A 21,296-nucleotide genomic window follows, 5' to 3' on the forward strand; every position below is an offset into this window, starting at 1 on the left:
AGGTAAACACAGAGATCTGCCTTCCTGCGATTATCTTCATCAGCAGACATTTGATCAGTGCTTAGGGTCCAGGCATAGGGCGTTCCATTTAAGATATTCCAAGGACATAGAATTACTACTGGCCCAAGCTGCTGCTGTGGTTTTACCCCACAACCAGAACGACTGATAACAGCATACACTGGAACTGATGATTTAGAGGTCTGGGTCTCTTCTTCACTCAGAGCAATAAGTCTAACTCCTGGCTGTAGAAATTACAGCATCTAGTGTATGTGCTATTGAATTCAGGAGTCATAACTGCCCCCTGACTGTTTTACATAGGTTGCCTGGTTACTTGGTGTCCTCTATGCATGCTGGGAGAAAGTGGCGCTCTGATTTAAATAATCCGTGCCGTGCCCTATTCATAATTTTACTGAAAATCGACCTCTTTAGCTCTTTCTAACTGCCTAAGAATGTAGCGTAGCACACTAACCTTCCCCTCTAGAATTCCATGATGATTTAATTCCTTTCTTAACTAACTTCCACCAATAAGGAGTTCACCGGATGCGCATCCATCACCCCCACCTTTGAGCTGACAGCCATGGATCTGTGTGTATGTGTGAAAACTCCTATCTGACTTTTATGGAGCAAAAGAATCCCAGCCCTGGAACCTGCTAGGGCTGGGGAATTGCTGGTTTTAAGGATATATATGACTGGGAACGTTTGTAGCAGGAAGAACAAGAACAGAGAGAAGAATAAAGACACGTGGACAGACAGAACCTGTCGTGAGTGGACTTCTCAACCCTTAGATCTTAGCCCCCCCTTTAGCTTATTGTGGTGTCTTTCACTGGACCCTGGGAGGGATCCCTAGAAGCTGGACTTTTAGGAAATCCACTACGTCCCCAATGTCCTTCCGGCCTTTTCATGGTGGTTCCCACCTCCAACATCATTGTCACCAAGGCATTCTTTTCCAGAAAGCCCACTTGGTTCCTGTGACAACTCATTTTCACTGTCAACTTGACTGGATTTGGAATCACCTTTGGGTGCATCTGTCTGTGAGGGCGTTTGTAGAAAGGTTTCACTGGGGAAGGAAGACCCACCCTGAACGTGTGTGGCACCATTGGCCATCCTGAACGTGTGTGGCACCATTGGGTCCAGACTAAATAGAAGCCACAGGGTTAGCTGAGCACCAGCATTCATGGCTCTGCCTCCTGACTGTGGATGTGACAGGATCAGTGACTTCGCAGTCCTGTTGCCATGCCCCTGCCTCAACCACTCTGCTGTGAACCCAAATAAATGCTCTTCCCTAAGTTTCTCTTTTCAATTTTTCTTCCTTTTCTTAAAGACAGTGTCTCATGTACTCTTGAACCCGGGACGTCCCGCATGCTAGGCAGGCACTCTACCAACCGAGCCACGTATCCAGCCTCTGTCACGAATTGTATCATTGCCAACAAAAAAAGTGACCAGCACAGTCCTTTAAGCAACAATAGCCATCAAAATGTATTCATTGAGCCCATTTTCTGCCAGGTTCTATTGTAGGCACTGACTTTTAATAGCAAGTGGGAGAGATGGGCCCCTCCCTGCAGAGCTCCTGGATTGGTGGAAGGACAGCCATCAGACACCAGCCAATGTCACTGGCTGACCCAGCATGCTTGCAGGGATGTTGTGGCAGACTTCCTAGAGGAGGAGACACCAAAGTTCATGTCGGGAATGAGCTTGAGCCATGTGAAGAGCTAAACAGAGGCTGGCAAGATGGTTCAGTGGATAAGAGCACCGACTGCTCCTTCAGAGGACCCGGGTTCAATTCCCAGCACCAACATGGCAGCTCACAGCTGTCGGTAACTCCAGTTCCAGAGAATCAGACATCATTATACCAATGCGCATGAAATAAAGTTAAATAAAGTTTTTTTAAAAAAAGAGCTAAGCAAAGCTTACATAACGTGGGGACAGAATATGTGACGTCAAAGTAAAGGCCTGTGGCGCCATCAGAGAACAGGCAGGTGTGGGTGGGATGGGTGGGAAGAGGATGCGGGGGTCAGGGAGATGTGGCAGGTAGGTTATGGGTACAGCGCCTCTGGGACCAGAGGACTACTGGCTTTTATTTAGGAGACTTTGGCTAGGTGTAGTGGCCTATGGTGGCTTGAAAGAAAATGGCCCCCAAAGGGAGTGGCACCATTAGGAGGTGTGGCTTTGTTGGAGTGGGTGTGGCCTTATTAGAGGAAGTATGTCACTGTGCGAGTGGACTTTGAGGTCTCATATATACTCCACTCACACCCAGTGTCTCAAAGACCACTTCCTGTTGATGTAAGAACCCTCAGATCCTTCTCCAGCACCATGTCAGCCTGCGTGCTGCCTTGCTTCCCATCAGGATGGTAACGGACGAAACCTCTGAACTGGCTTGTGAGCCACCAACTCAATTAAATGTTTTCCTTTATATAAGTTGCCGTCGTCATGGTGTCTCTTCACAGCAACAGAAGACCTAAGATGTGGTCCATGCCTGTAAGGCAGGCAAGCTTGCAAGAAATGGGATGGGGCAGGAGAATCAGGAGTTCAAGGTCAACCTCAGCTTGATGAGTCTGAGGCCAGCCTGGGCTACATTAGACTGTCTCACAATCAATCAATCAATCAAGCAAGCAAGCAAGCAAGCAAGCAAGCAAACTAGATAGTGGACAGCCCCGGGGGCTGCTCAATGGGTGGGTTGCACAGATGGAGGCAGAGGTGAAGGTTGGGCACTACGGAACAAAAGTGGTGGAGAGCTCACAGTTTGCTCTGGGAGCCCTAACCTCATTTTTTCTGCTCAGACAGCCATTGTTTGGACACAGAGAGGCAGAGGCAGGGAGGGAAATAAGAGAGACTCCCCAAGACGCCCTGGAGTCTTGGAAGACTAGGCACAGTGCAAGGGCTGGGGGCTCTGACAATCTCTCAGTGGATTTAGGGTGCCTCACTCACTAGCAGCTCGGAGAAGGAAGCTGCCTGCAGCCACCAGGGTGGCAGAGGAAGTGAGTACAAGCCCTGCCTTCCACCTCCGGACCGGAACCTGTCTCTTGGGAACCTGGTCACCCTCTGAGCTAGTGGGCTTCACTTCCTGGTGTGAAAAGAAGTGGCTGGTGAGTGGATCTGGCCTTTGGCCTTGGGGATTCCTGAGCTACTAGAATCTTCTACCTATTTACATGCCCGGGTACTGGAGAAAGGCTGAGATGCATCATGAATAGGAACCCAGAGCCGCATCTCAGCAGGGACCTCACAGTGAGAGGGTCTGTCAGCGGAGAATCCCAAATCCTGCCGTGTTGCTGAGGCTGTCACCTCATTTTATAGATGAGCTGTGAGCCCTGTCTACACAGATGGGCCCTACTTACCTCTCTTGAAGCAGTTTTGTGGACTAGGGTCCTTCAGAGCTCTCCACTGCATGAGGGAGAGCTGAGCTTCCCCCACCACGAAGGAACTGTCGAACGGGTCAGGGAAGGGACTCACCTGGGACTGGTCAGCAGGGGCAGTTTCAGGTCTGTGTGTACTTGGCTGGACACAGGATCCAGCCCCTTCCTGTAAAGATGTATCAGGTCAAAGAGAGAGCAGACTGGCCTGTAGTCACTCAGCCTGAGCAAGGAGGAGCTGGCTGGGGGCCAGGCTCCCCACTCCAACCCACCTCTCCACTTCTTCAGTTGGTGGGGCTTGGGACTCATTCCCAGGGGCTCTGTCCTCTTGCTTCTGGCTCCAGGGTGGGGCTCAGCTTCTCAAGGTCCCCAGACTGCAGTCAGTTTGAGGAAAGTTGCTCCCAGGCCCCATCAGTGCCTCCCTCTCCCTCCATACAACTCTGGGGCTCCTTGTTTTAGCTTTTTCTGGTTTGAGCCTAACCCTCAAACATCTGAGTGATCCTGGGAATATGGGGCAGATACAGAGACTGAATGAGGGACCAAAGAGGAGCATCAAAGGTGGCCATGCCCCAAGGGAAACTTTCAGAGAGGAAGTGGGCAGAAGAACTAGAAGTAGGGTTAGGGAACCAGAAGGGGGCCATTAGTTTCTGAGTCTGATCCTCTCTGGTGCCCATCACGAGGCTGGGGGTAGGAAGCAGGTCTAACACTGCCTATCACAAGACTGGGGGTGGGAGCATTGCTTGTCTTGGGCCTAACACTGTCCATCAAGAGGCAGGGGGTGGGAAACAGGCCTGAAACTGCCCATCACGAGGCTGGGGGTGGGGAGCATTGCTGGTTTCGAACCTGACACTGTCGTCATGAGGCTGGGAATGAAGGCATTGCTGGTCTCAGGCCTGACACCGCCTCTTGCAAGTCTGAGGGGTTGGGAAATGCTTGTTCTTCATAAGGAGCATGTGCTCTGTGCTTCATGAGCAAAAGTCCCAAGAGACCACACCCCAAGTCGGGATGCCAAGTCCACCCGAGAAAGCCTCATTCAGAACTAGAGGCCAGATGGGCCAGTCTCCCTCTGCAAGCCAAGCCAGCATAGAATGGGGAACAGGTCCGGGTGGTTTTGGCCTGCAGCCTGGTCCACCCCATTCACAGCTGAGGGAGTCTGGTCTTGGATTCAGGGGCCCTGAAGGGATGGGTAGTCACTCTACCCCACTGGCGGGTGTTCATCTTGATATAGATTGACCCAGAGTTCTCCTCCCACACTTGTCTGAGGCTCTGTGGGAGCTGGGTTTCCGTACTGTCTGACAAGAGAGGGCTGGGCCTCCTGGCCAGGAGTGGTGGGCAGGCTTCTGTGTGCCCGGCTGAAAAGGAACCCACTTCCTCACCAAGCTTTTGCCTGTGCTTTGCCCTCAGACTGTGCATTAATCACTTAGCACCCCAACAAAAGGAACTTAAGGAAGGAGGGGCTTCTTTAGCTCATAATTTGAAGATATAGATAGCCCCTCGCGACGGGAAGTCATAGTAGCGGGGGCACGAGGCAGCAGGTCAAAATGTGTCGGGAAGATGGGACAAATGATGTCCAGTTTACCTTCTTCTCTCATTCAGCCTAGAACCCGTGTGTGGGATGGCGCTCTCCTTACACTGAGGGAATCTAGGTATGCCCAGAGCCTTGCTTATCTATCAGGTGAGTCTAGATCCTGCTGCGGTGACAATCACTATTAATCTATTAATCGTCACAGCCTGGCACCATCTCCTGCAAGGCTTGGCTACAGATGTCTCGACACCAGGCCCCTCCCCTCACCCCTCCCTTCACCCTTGCTTGACTCTCTCTGTCTTGTCACACTCCCATCCTCCCAGTCTGAACAAGCGTGTGGTGATTCTGGGGACAGTGATGCACTCTGTCACCTGTCTCCTCCAGGGAAGGCGAGGGAGAAGATGGAGTCAGAGCCCCTTTACAACCTGCTGCAGCTCCCGAAGGAGGTGGATCCACCCACAGAGGAGGAGCTCCCACGAGGTGCTGGTCCTGGAGGGACAAGGGTTGTTGAGTCAGAGGAGGGAGAGAGCATGTGACCAGGTCACTAGGCCGAGCAGGCTGTACCTAGGGACTGCCCATGTGGCCATCTGTCAATCTGTCACCCACCCTCTATTCATCTGTCCCCTCCATAAACCACCATCCATCCTTTCATCCATTCACATATTGTCCCTCCCTCCTTCTCTGCATCCCTCCCTCCCTCCCTCCATCGTTCTTCCTCCCCTCCCCTCCATTACTCTTCCTCCCCTCCCCTCCATATTCACTTACTATCCACTCGTGTTATCAGTAGCTGACCCCAAGCCACGAGTGCCATGTTCTATTGGTTCTCCTGTCAGGGCTGGTGGGTACGCTCCAAGGCTTTGGGAGATCTAGCATCTAGGTGGGTCACATGGCAGGTGGGTCACATAGCAGGTTATATTTTACGAGGTTGGGCAAATCAGCCCCATGTGCTGACTCAGTTTCTTCATGTGCATCGAGGCCAGCTGGCCTATAAAGCCCCTCTGGGCCTGATGCTTTGTGGGGTCTAAGAATTTAAAATGTGGAGGAGACCTTGCTGACCAAGGCCTCATGGAAGGGAGTGACCAAGCCAAAGAGGGCACAGGGGACCTTGGGGCTACATCCTGCCCAGAGCTACTTGGCAGCATAGGTGATGCCCACCTCAGTCTGACATGTCCTTTGCCCCTTTGGACTATGCCTTCTTCCTAGGCAGGTATAGGTAGGAGATACTACACATCTACTTCATGACCTTCAGGGTAAGGGGTGACCTCTGAGTCTCAGTGTGTACTCCCAGGGCTCCTGAGAAAGTGTGAGTGAGAGGCGGGGCTAGGACTCCCCCCAGGGCCTGGGTTCAGTGGGTGACCTGCAGGGAGATATCTGCCAAGGGTCCTCAGGGTCCTCATACATGTCATACCCTCCTCTGCTTCCAGGAGGAAAGAAGAAATACCTGTCCCCCAGTTCCCGGAGGGACCCCAAGTTTGAAGAACTGCAGAAGGTACACCATCATGGTCAGCCCTGAAGTCTCTGAAGCCAGACTTGGTGGCCCTGACTTATAGACACCACACCCCTGTGCACACCACACCCTGACATTGCCTTCCTCTCTTCCAACATCACACTCCTACTTTCCTCCTGAGACATCACTCGAATCACCTCCATGTTTCTACAACCCGCTCGTGGAGGCAGTCTAGGCTTTGTAACAGAGTACCCATTGCCAGCTGTTGCCATCACCCAATTCCACAGCCATGTGCCCAGCTTTAAGGTATTTGCTACAGCGATGGCAATCCCCAGGTACTAAAACCCCACGAACCAGGATGGCAGCCCCTCAGGGTTCAGGCAGGTGTCTGGGAGATCTTGGGAGGGGCGTCTTTGGGAGCTCAGAGCAGACTCCACATGGCCAGGGAGATCAGGGAGAACCTTCTGGAATAGATATCGCTTAGCCAGGCCTTGAAGAGTTGGTAGCAGTTACCGGGTAGAAGAGCTCACTCTAGTCTGAAATGACAGCCTGGCCAGGCAACTCCCACCCTGTCAGCTGTGCCCTTGTGCCTGGCAGGTGCTGATGGAGTGGATCAATGCCACGCTCCTTCCGGAGCACATCGTGGTCCGCAGCCTGGAGGAGGACATGTTTGATGGACTCATTTTGCACCACCTGTTCCGTAAGCAGAGGCCCAGGCCCCACCTCATCCCCACCTGTGCTTCCTAAGCAGCTGCTCCTGGGGCTTTGGAGTCAAGTGTACCCCCTCGACCCCTCAAGTGGCTTCCTGCCTCAGTCCCCACCACAACTCCAGGAGAAGAAACCCTTCTATGACTTTCCAGATTGCAGAGCGGCAGAGGTGGAGACCCTGCCCACTCCCGGGCATGGCAGGACAGAGCTATGGTTCCACCCGGTATCTAATGTCTGGAATGCTGCTCTTCTGCCACACTGTGGCATATCCAGCATTTAGGAAGTGTCTGATAATTTTTTTTTTTGAGACGGGGTTTCTCTGTAGCTTTGGAGCCTGTCCTGGTACTTCCTCTGTAGACCAGGCTGGCCTAGAACTCACAGAGATCTGCCTGTCTTTGCTTCCTACGTGCTGGGGTTAAAAGTGTGTGACACCACCACCTGGCATGTCTGATAATTAAGAAGCTGGGACATCAACTGTCCCTGACCTCAGAGTACCCTGTGCTTCTGGAAGGACCCAGGCTACCCTGAGTGGGGCATTCTAGAGGCAGAGGCAGGGATGGTTCTGCCTGGTGGATCCCATTGTGCGTGGAAGTGATGTCCAAAGTCAGGCCAAGTGCCTGCCTCTGACTGGTGTCTGGTCTGCAGATGTCTTGTGCAATGAAGGGGATCTTGGAAGTAGTAGGACCCAGACCCATATTCTCAGGACCTCCTCAAGGCTCTACTCTGCAGAGCTTGGCACACGGGCCCCAGAGTGATCCTCCAGCCTCTGCTGAGGCTTCTGGGTACTTCTCAGGGGGCAGGCACTGTCAGCTTTCTGTACAGTTCACCGCTGTTCTTCTCTCTGGCTATGGGTGAGACCAAGGCTCCTAGACACAGAACGTTATGCCCAGGTCTCGATGGAGAAAACAGGGTGCTGCCCTGTGAGAATGGCATGGCCACAGCAGTACAGAGACCAAGGTATGGGCAGAATGATCAAGGCGAGGTGGGCCAGAGGGGATGGCACAAACGGTTGCAACCAGCTCACATACACGCTCCATCTCCCATGTGAATGGGGACTCCTTGGATATTGATTATGTTTGGTTGAGGGTTCTGGGGTTGCATAGGGCTCAGCATAAATTGTATATATCTCACAAATCCATATACTCCAACAGGATGGCATTGTCCTTATGGCAGAGAGTCCCCGTGACAGCTGCTCAGCGCTTCCTGGTCCTTACTGCTTTTTTGCTTTAGAGAAGCTGGCAGCCCTCAAACTGGAAGTGGAGGAAATCTCTCTGACCTCAGCCAGCCAGAGGCGCAAGTTAGGGGTCGTCTTGGAGGCCGCCAACCAGAGTCTGCAGGTTGAAGAGCAACAGGCCAAGTGGAGCGTGGAGGGTACGGGGGGCTGAGCCTGGCTGGTACCTGGGAGGGGAGGCGGGACCATCTGCCCTGGCTTCTCACTTGATGATCAACACACTCCTCGACCCAAGAACCGTCAGGGGACGGGAAGGACACAGAGGCCTTAGGCAGTCCATAGTGTGAGCACAAGCTGGACACAAAGTCGGGTGTCTGGTGAGAGAGAAACTGACCTATACACATGACCCTGGGTGTATAGCTGCAGCCGGTACTGCCCAAGGAGAATGCCTTCCTAGCAATACAGCCACTGCTGAGTCTAAGAACACACCACTCTTCTCAGCCTGGTCCAGTGGTACTCACAGTCCAGCTACATTAATTTTCTGCCTGTTAACAAATGAGTGTGCTGTGTGTGCATGCTTCCCATGATAGTTTGGTAAACAGAGACAGAGAGAGAGAGACCGACAGAGAGAGAGAGAGAGAAAGAGAGAGACAGAGACAGGGAGAGAGATACTGACCTCGGTAGCCTGCACAGGACAGTTCTGAGGATGTCTTCAGGTTTTGATGGTCCCTCAGCTCTGACTTTGTCTTCTCCTTTTTAGCCATTTTCAACAAGGACCTGCTGGCCACCTTGCATCTCCTGGTGGCCCTGGCCAAACGCTTCCAGCCGGACCTGCCCCTTCCAGACAATGTCCAGGTGGAAGTCATCCACATTGAGGTACTTGTGAAACGGCGCAGGTCATCTGAGCATGTTGCTCCATGCCCCCACATCTACAGGGGGTCATTGCCTGGGGAGTGGCTCCAGGGGCCTCTGAGGAACATCACATCAGGACAGCAGTCAGGGGGCTGGGCTGGTGAAGACAAGGAGGGTAGGAGGAGGGCCCTGGCCAGTCAGTGCTGCTCTCAGCAGCCAGCTCTGCCTAGCAGAGGCGGGGATGGGGAGGTCAGCTGGTGGGTCACAGGTGGCCATCTCTCCACGGCCATCTTCAGTGTCATGTCTTTCATTTGTCTCCCATGGCCACATCCTGTCTCCTCTTTGGAGAAACCTTTGCTCTCTGGCAGTGCTAGATTGTGTTCCATGTGTGTGTGTGTGTGTGTGTGTGTGTGTGTGCTTGTACAAGCGTGCATGCCTGTGTGTGTGTTTGTAAAAGCGTGTATGCATGTGTGTATGTGTGTGTGTTCCTTCTACTTGCCTTACAGAACTAGTTGTATCCAGCTGGGCCTTGTCAAACCCATCCCCACCTTTCCCAAGTCTGTGTTTAAAGTTCACTACCGAGCAGTTACGTGACTTTCTCAAACTTACCTAAGTCAGGGAAGGATGGTAAGATACTTTAGCAGGTAAAGGTGTTTGTTTATGTCTAGCCTGACAACCCGAGTCCAATCTCTGAGATCCACATATTAGAAACTTGTCTGTGACCTTCATATGTCCAACATGGCATGTGTGTACTCCCACAAACACGTGTGTATGCACACAAACACACTAAAAAAGTAGGAAAAAATCAGAGGTGACTATTTATTTGTGTGTTCATTTACACACAAAACACATTCATTTACACACACACACACACACACACACACACACACGCATACCCCTCTAGGGTGTTTTTGGAATGAGACATCCACAGTACTATCTATCCTTATGGGTTCAATAATCACAGGGAAAGTGGACAATGAAGCTGGCCCATGGTAGCATCCTGAGATGGGAGCAATGCAGAGTACACTAAGTTCTCTTACACAGCTTTGACCCTATGGGTTTGGTTCTGGGATTCTCTGAGTGACATCATTTCTTCCCCCTTTCTCTACTGTAGAGCACCAGGACCGGCCTGAAATCTGACAAGCTGGTAGAGCAGCTCACAGAACGCCGGTGAGGGTGGGCCGGGCTTTGGCTGGGTGGGAGGTTTAGGGGGTGCTGGGCAGGCAGACCCTCTTTGTACCTGCTGCTTCTCAGCCCCCAGCAGGCTGCAGAGACCCCCCAGCCCCGACATCCTCAGCCCCACAGTATCCAAGTGTCCTGAGATGTGTGCGTGCAGGACAAGGCTGCCAGCCTGTTAGCCTTGCTCTCCGCACGCAGGGTCTCTGCACCTCCCTTGCCTTGATTGCCCAGGAAAATGAGCCTATCTCCTCGCCACCTGCTGACACCAAGCTTGTTAGATTAGGTGATGAAGGGAGCTGCAGACTTTTTGCTAACTCTTTGATTGCTTTCCTGCCTCCTGCAATTTCCCCTCTAGCTCACACAAGGACCAGCCTTCACGTAAGTAACTCGGTAACTGAAGGAAAAAATTTTCCCTTCTGATGGGGTCAAAGCAACTGTGATGGAGGGGTTAACCGTTTCCTCTCTTGTCTCTTACTCTCCTGTGGCAGGATTTGTTCACGAATTTGTCCTTCCTTCTGTCTTCCTGGCCTTTAGCTAGTTTTCTTAGTACTGTTCTCATGGGGAGAGACCCACAGTCCACACCATGAGGGCAAGGGGGGTGCTGATGCTGAATGCCGCTAACTCTGTCACTCATTAACACATAGTCTGTGCCTCAGTTCCCTCATCTGGAACACCTCTTTAGCTGGTGGGTGTGCTTAGCATGGGGCATTCTCAATGGTGTGTGTGCAAACATGGCTGTTGCCAATGTAACAAGCAGTTCACTAGTCAGTACACTGACCTCCTATTGCTTCTTTCACTTATCTCTTCCGTAGCTGGACGAGCCAACCATTCACCAATCTATTCCTTCTTCCAGTTGTCCATCTATCTACCCACCCACTCATCTTTCTATCATCCATTCATCCATCCATCTATTGAGCATCCATTGTTCATCCATCCATTTATACACCTATACAATCATCCATCCATTCATCTATATACCCATCCATTTATATGTTCATCCATCCATCCATTGAGCATCCATTGTCCATTCATCCATTTATACACCTATACAATCATCCATCCATTCATCTATATACCCATCCATTTATATGTTCATCCATCCATTCATCCATCCCCCATTGTCCATCCATCCATTGAGCATCTACTTAACCATCTATCTATCTAGTCATTCATTCATTCATCTATCTATATATACATACATCTGGCTATTTATCTACCCAACCATTTACCAATCCATTCTTTCATAAATACACATATATCGACCCATCACACACACAAACATCCCTCATTCATTTATATATATATTCATCTGTCGTATATATATATATATATACATATCCATTATTCATATACATATCTATCTGTCATTCATACACATGCACACACACATCCATTTATCCATTCATCCATCTCTACAAAGCCAGTCAGATATATATCTACCCAATCATCCCCCACCTATCACCCACTTATCCCCCCTGAAGTTACCAAGGGATGCATGCCCATCCCCCATTTTGATCTCTAAAATGCCTAGCTGGCATCATTCACTGGGTGTTTGAGATGAGGAAATCAAGGTACAGAGAGGGAAACCCCCTGTTTTCCCCTCAGCCAGGGAGCCATATGTCCCAGACTCGGGCCTGTTTCATTCAGGAACCTGATGATCAAGCTGTGGTTCCTGTGGGACTGTTTTTTTTTTTTTTCTGAGAAACTTTTGCATGAAAACGCTCTGTTTGGCGCAAAGATAACAGCATTGTAATGAACTGTTTATCGCTCTGGTCTGCAGAGGACGCCTTTGATGAATTATTTAAATTGGCTCCGGAGAAAGTGCACGCTGTCAAAGAGGTAGGGGAGATCAAGGCTTCCCACGCCCACCACCGACCTGCCTGTGTCTCGGGGTGATGGGGAGGATGCTGGTCTCACTCCACTTTAGTTGGGTGCTGGGTGATAGAAGGGAAGGTTTTCTGTCACCCCAGGTTGGAAGGTGGCATGAGGGTCCCTGAGCAGTCTTGAGGTCCTTGCTTCTCTATCTTAGGCCATCGTGAGCTTTGTCAACCAGAAGTTGGAGCGTCTGGGCCTGTCTGTGCAGAGTCTGGACACCCAGGTAGGGACACTTCTGGGTCCCCATGCAGGGACGAGGGCTCCTGGGCCCCAGAAACTTACTGTGTGACTAGAAGCAAGGTATCACCTTCAGAGATGTCAGGGCCCTCTCTAATAGGATGGGCTGCGGACAGGCAGTATTGCCATAGGGAGCCAGCTCCTGGGCCCCTGGGCAGGGGACCTGTGGGAAGCTGTGAAGGCTGAGCCATCTCTACTGCTGCCTTTGTTCTTACTCATGTATCAGAATGACTCTTAGGGCATGGGATACTCTAGGGCGTGCTGAAGCCAGAGTGAGGGTCCTCCCCTGTGATCATGTTTATTCGGATGTAGCACCGAGATTCATGATGGGTCCTTTTTTGAGTGGTTGGAGAAACAGACTCAGCACCATCCTCAGCGGGCTCCGTCCTGAGTTCCGAGGGCTTAGCCCACCATAAGGACACAAACTCAATCACCCTAAGGTGGGAGCAGAAGCCTGCAGATCCAAAGTGTCTCACCTAGCCATGCCTTCCACCGAGATTCTGTCTCTCTAGTGTTCCTACAACACAAGGAGAAAGGAATGCAGAGATCAGACACTGCCTGGGCCCTACCGGGTGGTGATGGAGTCTGGTGAACACTGGGCAGACTCCCACAGACTGTGGATATCAGTCATGTCTCAAGACCTATGCAACACTGGGTCACAGCTGCTGTCTTCTCAGGGACAAGTGGGTGGCTGTTCTCTAGGGAGGGCCAGGCCACATATTCCTGAGTTTGGGGCCAAACAGGAAAGTTCTTGGTACCTGTTTTGCCTGGAACAAAGTTCTCTCAGCCATCATCTCTGCAATACCTCTCACCCTATGTGAGAACTGATGAAACCCCATTCAATAGATGAGACTTTTAAGACACAGAGAGGTTAGGCAACTTATCTAAGGTCACACAGTGATTAAGGCGTGGTCCTAGGTTTTGGACCAAGGCAGTCAGTGTTCAAGTATATGCTCATAGCCACTGAGCATGGTGGGTGGTCATGTGAGCTTTGTGAGCGCTGTGGCGACATAGTGAGGTGGAAACACAGACTTAAGGGCCATATGCTTGTGTGTTTCCTTCCCATGCTTGCCAATTTGTGCCCCTGGACCCTGACAACATTTCCATATGGCTGTCCTGTATGACCTTGGGTGAATTATGGACTTCTCTGAACCTTTGGCTCCTTGCTTTATAAAAGGGGAACAATTCCACCTCTTGGAATTGTGAGTCAGGGAGCATTGCTATTTAGTGTCATTTCGTATTTGTCTCTTGACTCATTGTTGCTTCCCTTCCCCCACCAAGCAACACACTCATCTCTGACTGCATTTTCTCTGGGAGACACAGGACAGGATCCCTGGTTTACTTGCTTTCCTCATGCTTCCCTCCTTCGGTCAGACAAGAGTGGGTGAGCAAAGGTGACATTTAGACGTGCCGGGATGGTAGAGATAGACTCAGAGTTAGGTTTTCCCAGCTACATTTTGAGGACAGCAGTAGTGAAGCTTCCACGCCCAAACTAATAGCATCCGAACAGACTTAATGGGGGGAAATTCCATTAAAGTCAGAGCGGCATCTCTCTGCAGCATCCCATCTTGTGCTTTGTATCTTTGAGGAGATTCAGAAGGATTACATTAGCATATGGCACGCTCACGGCGGCGTTATCTCAGCCCATGCAGACAGAACAGACAGAAATATTAATGGGCCTGTGTGCCCCTCTCTGCCTATCCTGACGGGGGGATTTTATACAAACTCAGTTTTGCACACAGCTCTCTGTAGCTCGTGGAATAACTTGTCATCTCAAAGTGGACGTGATGGGGGTGGCTCAGCTGGCGAAGCGCTTCCCTGGCAGGTCAGAATCCTGGGGTGTGGTGGCACACGTGTCTGTTTTTATAGGTGTGAGCGCTTGCCAGCAGCTGTGTGTGTAACACATGTGTGTTTGATTACCGCAGAGGCCAGAAGAAGGTGTTGGGTGCCCTGGGGCTGGAGTTACAGATGGTTGTGAGCTGCTGTGTGGGTGCTGGGAGCCAAAGCCTGGTTCTGTGTAAGAGCAGAGAGTGGTCTTGACTGCTGAGCCGTGTCTCCAGGCCCTGGCACACAGAGTTAAACCCAGTACTGGGGAAGCAGTGACAGGTGGATCCCTGGGGCTCGCTGGCCAACTATCCTACTTATTTGGTGAATTCCAGGCCAGTGAGAGATTGTCTCCTCCCTCTCCCAAATAAATAGGCTGTTCCTAAGAAATAATAAATGTCCTAGGTTGTCCTTTGGCATCTAGATGCACATACATATATGTGCATGGGTATTCACACATACACACATCCATGTACACACATGAACACACACACATACAGAGAGAGAGAGAGAGAGAGAGAGAGAGAGAGAGAGAGAGAGAACATGAGACTATTCCATAGTAAGTTTAGAAACAGCTCTTTTAATTGAATGCATTCTAAGAGCCAGAAAGCTCCAAACCACTTCATGCTGCTATTGACAACCCCATGCAGCTGGGAATGGCATCCCCACTTCTCAGAAGAGATGTGAGGCTCAGAGAGGTGGTACAACTTCTTTCAGCTCACACAGCACGTAAACGGCAGCATGGAACTCTGCGGGGTCAGCCTCTCCCGCACAGGAGCCCTGGTTCCTTTCTTTAGCGTGTTAGTTCCTTTTATGTCACTGTGACAAGCGCCTGGGACAAAGAGAGGAAGGGTTCATTTTGCTCACAGATTCGGGCTTGGTCTCTTTGCTTGGCCCCACATGCTGGGGCAGAATATGATGGGGACAGGAGTATCTGGTAGATCTGTATACATCATGGTGAACAGGAAGCCGAGAGTCTGGTAGGAAGGAGCCAGGGACCCACCCCCCAGTAATCGACTCCCTATAGCTAGGCCCCACCCGACAGAGTATCCAGCTGGGAACCAGGTGTTCATAGCATGCCATGGGGAGGGTTAGGACTGACTTGCAACACCCATAGTTTGCAGACGGCGTCATCCTCCTGCTGCTGATCGGACAGCTGGAAGGCTTCTTCTTACATCTGAAAGAATTCTATCTCACTCCCAGCTCTCCCACGGAAATGGTAAGTCGCCAAGGTCTCCCTCCATGACTTTTTTGGGGTGGTGGTGGTGGACAGATTTATGGCATTGGCCTGACAGTCTTTATTCAATTGCAAGCCGTGAGGAAGATGGAAGAGAAGTTTGTTCGTACGCCCGTTTACCCATCTCTCTTCTCACCCATTCACCCACCCATTCACCCACCCATTCAGGTGTCCACCCACCCACTCACCCATTGACACCATTCACCCACCTATCCGTCCACCAATTAATGTACCCATCCATGAATCCAACACCTATGTACCTATTTATCCGCCCATTCATCCATCCATCTACTCATCCACTCACTTATCAATTGACACCATCCACCTACCTATCTACCCATCTCCTCATCCAATGCCTGTGTACTTACTTATCCCTTCACCCTGGTACCCTTCTTTGGAGCAGGGTGAGCCAACGGGAGGCTCACAGTGTGGGACAAACCTGCATCCATCACATGAGACTTCAGGAATGAATCATGAGAAGAGTCTTTGGAGGGAGGTAGAACCCAGGCTCAGCAATGTGGACCAATGTCCATGTCATTCAGCAACCAGGCTTCTTGGGACCCAAGGCCTGTGCTTGCAACTTTACAGGCTCCAAACCAGCCCAGGAGAGTAGGCAGAGGTCTAGCATTCATGATCCCACCATTAGATCCTATTTAAGGGAATAGATGCAGAAATAGGGCATTAGCTCAGAGCTCAAAAGGGGAGTTTGGAGTTTGTAGAGGAGACTGGGCACAGGAACATGGCTGATGATGCTCACAGGTTCTTAGCTGGAAGCTGGAACCCCAGGTGATTCTCTTATGGAGCGACCTCCCAGTGCTGCAGTTTCATTCTCAGGGGGTCATGATTGCATCATGGATGCACGGGCACCACCGCTCATTGAGAGAGAGAGAGAGAGAGTGGGAGAGAGAGAGAGAGAGAGAGAGAGAGAGAGAGAGAGAGAGGAGAGGAGAGGTGATCATTTGCTTTGCAGAAATCAAAGCACCAGAACAAGGAAGCTCTGACTTCCTCCCACGTTCAATTATCTCTCAGGAAGATGGGGACGCATCTCCTGGGTCCTGGCCTTTCTTGGCTCTGTAGAGCACGGAGCTTTCTCGTCATCATCTCAAACGGCTCAGAAGCAAAGGACAGGCTAGGGAGAGTTAAGCATGCCTCTCGGGAGCCTGACCAGATCGTTGGTTCATGTGCTTCATGGAGGAAGGATGCTAAGGGAAGGCTGATGTTCTCTGAGTCGCTCATGCATGCCCTCCAGCATGGACTCCCTGAGAGCAGGTGCCATCCCCATTCTGGGTCTTGTGCATGGCAGGCTCACAGTTGACTGGGCAACAAATCTTTTTAAAAATATGAGTGATGGACCGACCAGATGACTCAGTGGCTAAGTGTGCTTACTGCCAAGCCTGATGACCCGTGTTTGATCCCCAGAACCCACGTGGTGGAAGGAGAGAACTTGACTCCTGCAAGCTGTCCTCTGATCCCCACGCGTATGCTGCGGCACACGCTCCCCTCCATCAGCTGATAAATGTAAAAATAAAATAAAGGCAGTTACAGGCCAGGGCAGCCACACAGGCATCCGATATTCCTGGCACGGTCAGCTCTCAACCCCAGGACACCAGAACCTGCTTTGAAACTCGAGTTGGAATAAGCGAGGGAAACAGGGCAGCTGCTTAGCTCAAAGCCCAAGAGAGGAGGGGCCAGTGGAAGAAACTGGAGTGGAGGAGTCCTCATGGTTGGTGCATGCTTGCAACTCCAGCTGTTGGAGGGGCTGGGGCAAAAGGATCACAAGATTGAGACCAGCCTGGGCTACAGAGTGAGATCAAAGCCATCCTGGACAGTTTAGTGAGACCCTGCCTCAAAATAAGAAGTAGATCTAGGCCTGGAGATATGACTCAGTGGTAGAGTTTGCGTGGGAGGCCCTGAAGCCAATCCCAAGAAGTGTATGAACAAAGCAGTCCCTAAAACTGGCCACATGAGGTGCTGTGGCAAATGGAGTCTGCGGTCAGTTAACTCAGGGAAAATATAAATACCCTGGAAGCTTGACCTACACTGCTGTGCTTAAGGCTCCTAGAGGTCCTACAGTGCAGGACGCCGTAGTTTCCAAAACCATCTGGCCGCAGTCACCTCTTCCTTGACATCCCGATCCTTTCTAGGGAGAGGCTGCCTTGTCAAGAGCATTCAAGCTGGGACTTGGAGATGCAGAGATGCAGAGCAGGGAGTTGGAATTCCTCTTTCTGATATTTCCTTCCTGGGTTGCCGACAAGCAGCACTTTCGATAAGAATGTGTCAGCAACGGGGAGTCCCCCTTCCCAGAATGTTCTGTGGGGAGGGACTTGGGAACACAGGGGCAGGCCTGAGCCATGGGCTCTGGTCTGCATTTACTCAGATTGCTTAATCTTGGTCTGTACCATTCTGAGGGTCGCTAGCCCTGTACAGTGACCCATCGTCCCAGTGTTTTGATTTTGCATGGCCCTACTCCTCCAATGGCCTGCCAAGCAAACAATATTGCTTACCACCTTCTAAGGGGGCTCTACCACCTACATGCCCTGGCTTCCATCTGAGACAAAATCCCCTCGCTTGACAGACTCCCATGCAGAGTGTCACCTCCACCAGAACACCCCACTCCCGTCCCATGGATTCTCCTCAGTGAAGGTCTTTCCCGCTAGCAATGTCTGCTTGATCACGCAAGTTCAGCGCGTGGCATCTGCTGAGGGCTGTGTGCTGATGAGGGCCTCTGTGTGAAGGAGTGGGCATGGAAGGAGATGCTGGGTGTCCCCTGACTGCTATTGTGGTCCAGGGATTCAAACCTTGGATGGGCAATGACAGATGCCATTGGAGACAGCATGGGTTTGGTACCCGGACCTAGGGCCTCGTTGGCTGACATCGATCGCCTTTATCATTGTAGCTGCACAATGTCACTCTAGCCCTGGAGCTGCTGAAGGATGAAGGTCTGCTTAGCTACCCTGTCAACCCTGAAGGTGAGCATGGCTGCCCACTGCCTGGATGACCTGCCTTGAATGTGACTGGGAGCAGCTGTGACAGCGGAGGGGCAAGCATTGCACCTGGGGTCCCCCTGCTTGCTGGTCCATAAAGAGATACTGACTGTGGGGTTTCCTAGGAGGGGTGCTGTGGCCCCCGTGTCTGTAGGCAGGACTGAAGACCCTGGGGATGAGTGTCCAGAGCAGTCAGACTTCCAGTCATCGCTGGGGAGGGAACACGGATGCAGGGAAAGCTCACACAAGAAAAGGGACCCTCCTCCATCCTCGGGGACAAATGGTCCTCCCTGTCCTGGCCTGACAGGCTGCCTTGTTTCCTCTGCCCACAGATATTGTGAACAAGGATGCCAAGAGCACACTGAGGATACTCTACAGTCTATTCCAGAAGCATGCACTGAGGGCAGAGGGCAACAGGGCGCCCTATGGTACCCCAAACTAGTCATCTCTGCCTCCCTGAGCCATGTCTCAGGACCTGCTGCTCCTGGAGGACCCAGCAGTCCCAGATCCTCCCATCCCAGCCTTGGTACTGTGGGTTGGTGATGCGCTTTCCTCCCACACCTGTCCTGCTTACATGTATACGTGGGCTGATACCTTTGACCCCACCGGATGGGGATCTGTTCTGAGTCCACCTCTGCTTTGCTCAGTGTATTTTGATGTCTGTATGAATAGAATTTCTGTTGAGGATGGCACTCTGGGTGCCTTTGGGGTTCTGGGTGAGCCTTTAACTGTGGTGGAAAGACTTTGGTTCCCAGGCTAGACCAGCCCACAACAACTCCCAGTTTGTCTGCTATGGCTATACCTGGACAGTTAGTGGCTGCCCAGTCTCCCACAAAGCTGACTTTCCCCAGCCAGAGGCTCAGTGCACTCTGTCCCTGGTTGTCTACCTCCCACTTGGCCCAGGGTCATCACCCAAAGACCGGAGCCCTATGAGGGAGAAGGGAATTCAGTTGCTGTCCTGATCTCTGCCCCGAGCCCCAGGGAAGAGAGCCTATAGTTGGTACCTCAGTTCAGGCTCTCTCTGGTCGTCTTTGGGGAGCCATGGGCATTCTGTCCTATGAGACTTCGTGTGTCCTGCAGAGAGAAACAGCTTCAGGAACTGAGCTGGATCCATTTGGGCTGGATGAGAAGCTACTGGGGGGAGATGCAGTGCATGCAGTGCAGGATTGCAAACATATAGGGGTGCAGGGATGTGGGGAGGCCAGCCCAGTTGTCACCCCTTCGGACTTCCCCTGCCTGCCCCGCTCCAGGTCTTCTAGGTTTGGGGCGGTATAGTGGAACAGCTTTACTTTGGGGGACTTTGAAGCAGAGTCTGCACAGGACAGGACACCCTCACAGGACAGTGGGTGGAGCTAGGAGTGACCTGCGGCACTGATTTCTGGTGTGAGCGGTCTAGAGGCTCTTCCCTCCACCCAGCCCTGTCCCCTTGCCTGCTCTAACAGTGAGGGTGCCATCAGATGTCTCCTCTGTCTCACTGTCTCTGTGACGTGATCCTCTCCCATGGCAGGGGCATCATCACAGTAGCCAGTGCCTAGGTGTCTCTACCTCAGGTAACCCCTCCACGAAGACCTTCCTCTATGCCCCATTTGTTCTCTCTGGAGCATCCTGAGCCATGGTGGCCAGAGTCCACCCTCACCTCCTGGGCTCTTGATTCACTTTCTCCTTCTTCATGGTCTGCTTGCCCACCTGGCCCCTCCATGTCCTCACTTCCACATCCCCATGTCCTGTCTAATAGCAAATTTAAATCATAATGATAGGGCTGGAGAGATGGCTCAGAGGTTAAGAGCACTGGATATTCTTCCAGAGGTCCTGAGTTCAATTCCCAGCAACCATATGGTGGCTCACAACCATCTGTAATGAGATCTGGTGCCCTCTTCTGACCTGCAGGCATACATGCAGACAGAACACTGTATACATAATAAATAAATAAAGATTTAAAAAAATAAAAAAAATCATAATGATAATAATCCCCTTCACTTCCCCAGGACTGAAATGATTGATTCATACAGTAATTGTCTGTTTTATTCTGTAAGATACTGTGAAACGGTTTTTAAGAATAAATATACTGTTTTTATTCCCACCTGCAATGCCCAAGAGTTCTAGTTACTCTGCATCTTGCCAGCTCTTGGCATTGTCTGTCTTTTCGGTGTTAGCCATTCTGGAGGGTGTGTGGTGGTATCTCACCGTGTGATTTAACATGCCCTTCCTCTAATGACTGCCGGTTTTGAGAGTCTGTATTAGTCAGCTCTGGACGCTGTAACAAAACACCACAGCCCAGGCAGTTTAATAACTGACAGTCTGTTGAACAGTTATGGTGGCTGGGACTTGTAAGCCAGAAGAGCTAGCAGATCTGGTGACCCATGAGAACCCTCCTCTTGGCCCAGAAATGTTATTCTTTCTGTGTCTCCTTCATGAGGGCGAGCGGTGGTGGGGTGGGGGCGGGGAGAGGGCGGTGCTGCCAGAGAGGAGAGAGAGAAAGAGAGGCTTCACCTTCTTCTGGGAACCCCACCTTCATCTGAATCTTATCACCGGAAAGCTCAACCCCACATAGTGTCCCTCCACATGGTGTCCCGGGGGCAGGAGGAGGTCAAAACAGGACTGAGGCGGGGCGACGTCTTCTCCTGTGTTTTCCACCCCTCTCTTCCTGGGCAAAGAGTTGGTTTCAATCATTAGCCTTAAAAATAGTCGCAGGTTGGCTCCCCTGGAGCTGGAGCTACAGGCCTGGAGCTACAGGCCTTATGTGAGTGCCGGGAAGGGAGTCTGGGTCCACTGGAAGGACAGTAAGGGCTCTTGCTGCAGAGCCTTCTTTCTGGCCCCATTTGCCTTTTTTTTTTTTTAAGTGTAGAAAAATTATTGTAATTTAAGCTTTGTATGTTGCGTTGGATGAATTTTGAGTTAATTTTTACATAG

General features: G+C 51.3%; 1 protein-coding gene and 1 long non-coding RNA gene across 3 annotated transcripts; one reads left to right on the plus strand and one right to left on the minus strand.

Annotated features, from left to right (window-relative positions):
• Positions 1 to 1,451: 1,451 nt before the first annotated feature.
• On the minus strand, positions 1,452 to 3,993 carry LOC125407403 (uncharacterized). Its single transcript, XR_007234203.3, has 3 exons — positions 3,620 to 3,993; positions 3,448 to 3,516; positions 1,452 to 1,653 (listed from the first exon to the last, which is right to left on the minus strand). It is a non-coding gene; the product is annotated as an uncharacterized LOC125407403 (long non-coding RNA).
• Positions 2,941 to 20,466, plus strand: Parvg (parvin gamma). Of its 2 annotated transcripts, XM_048444973.3 has the most exons (14): positions 2,941 to 3,083; positions 4,944 to 5,022; positions 5,257 to 5,352; positions 6,297 to 6,361; positions 6,917 to 7,019; positions 8,258 to 8,398; positions 8,959 to 9,074; positions 10,165 to 10,220; positions 10,585 to 10,607; positions 12,010 to 12,068; positions 12,259 to 12,327; positions 15,283 to 15,384; positions 18,299 to 18,371; positions 18,719 to 20,466. In XM_048444973.3, the coding sequence occupies exons 3-14, from the start codon at positions 5,274 to 5,276 to the stop codon at positions 18,826 to 18,828; spliced, it is 996 nt and encodes a 331-aa protein (XP_048300930.3). In that variant the 5' UTR covers positions 2,941 to 3,083; positions 4,944 to 5,022; positions 5,257 to 5,273; the 3' UTR covers positions 18,829 to 20,466. The 2 variants fall into 2 exon arrangements, with proteins under 2 accessions (XP_048300930.3, XP_048300928.3); XM_048444971.3 differs by lacking the exons at positions 2,941 to 3,083; positions 4,944 to 5,022; positions 5,257 to 5,352; positions 6,297 to 6,361 and adding an exon at positions 6,392 to 6,625.
• Positions 20,467 to 21,296: the final 830 nt, after the last annotated feature.

Source organism: Myodes glareolus, chromosome 19, assembly GCF_982192425.1.
Source record: "Myodes glareolus chromosome 19, mMyoGla1.1, whole genome shotgun sequence".
In the NCBI taxonomy this organism is placed as follows: domain Eukaryota; kingdom Metazoa; phylum Chordata; class Mammalia; order Rodentia; family Cricetidae; genus Myodes; species Myodes glareolus.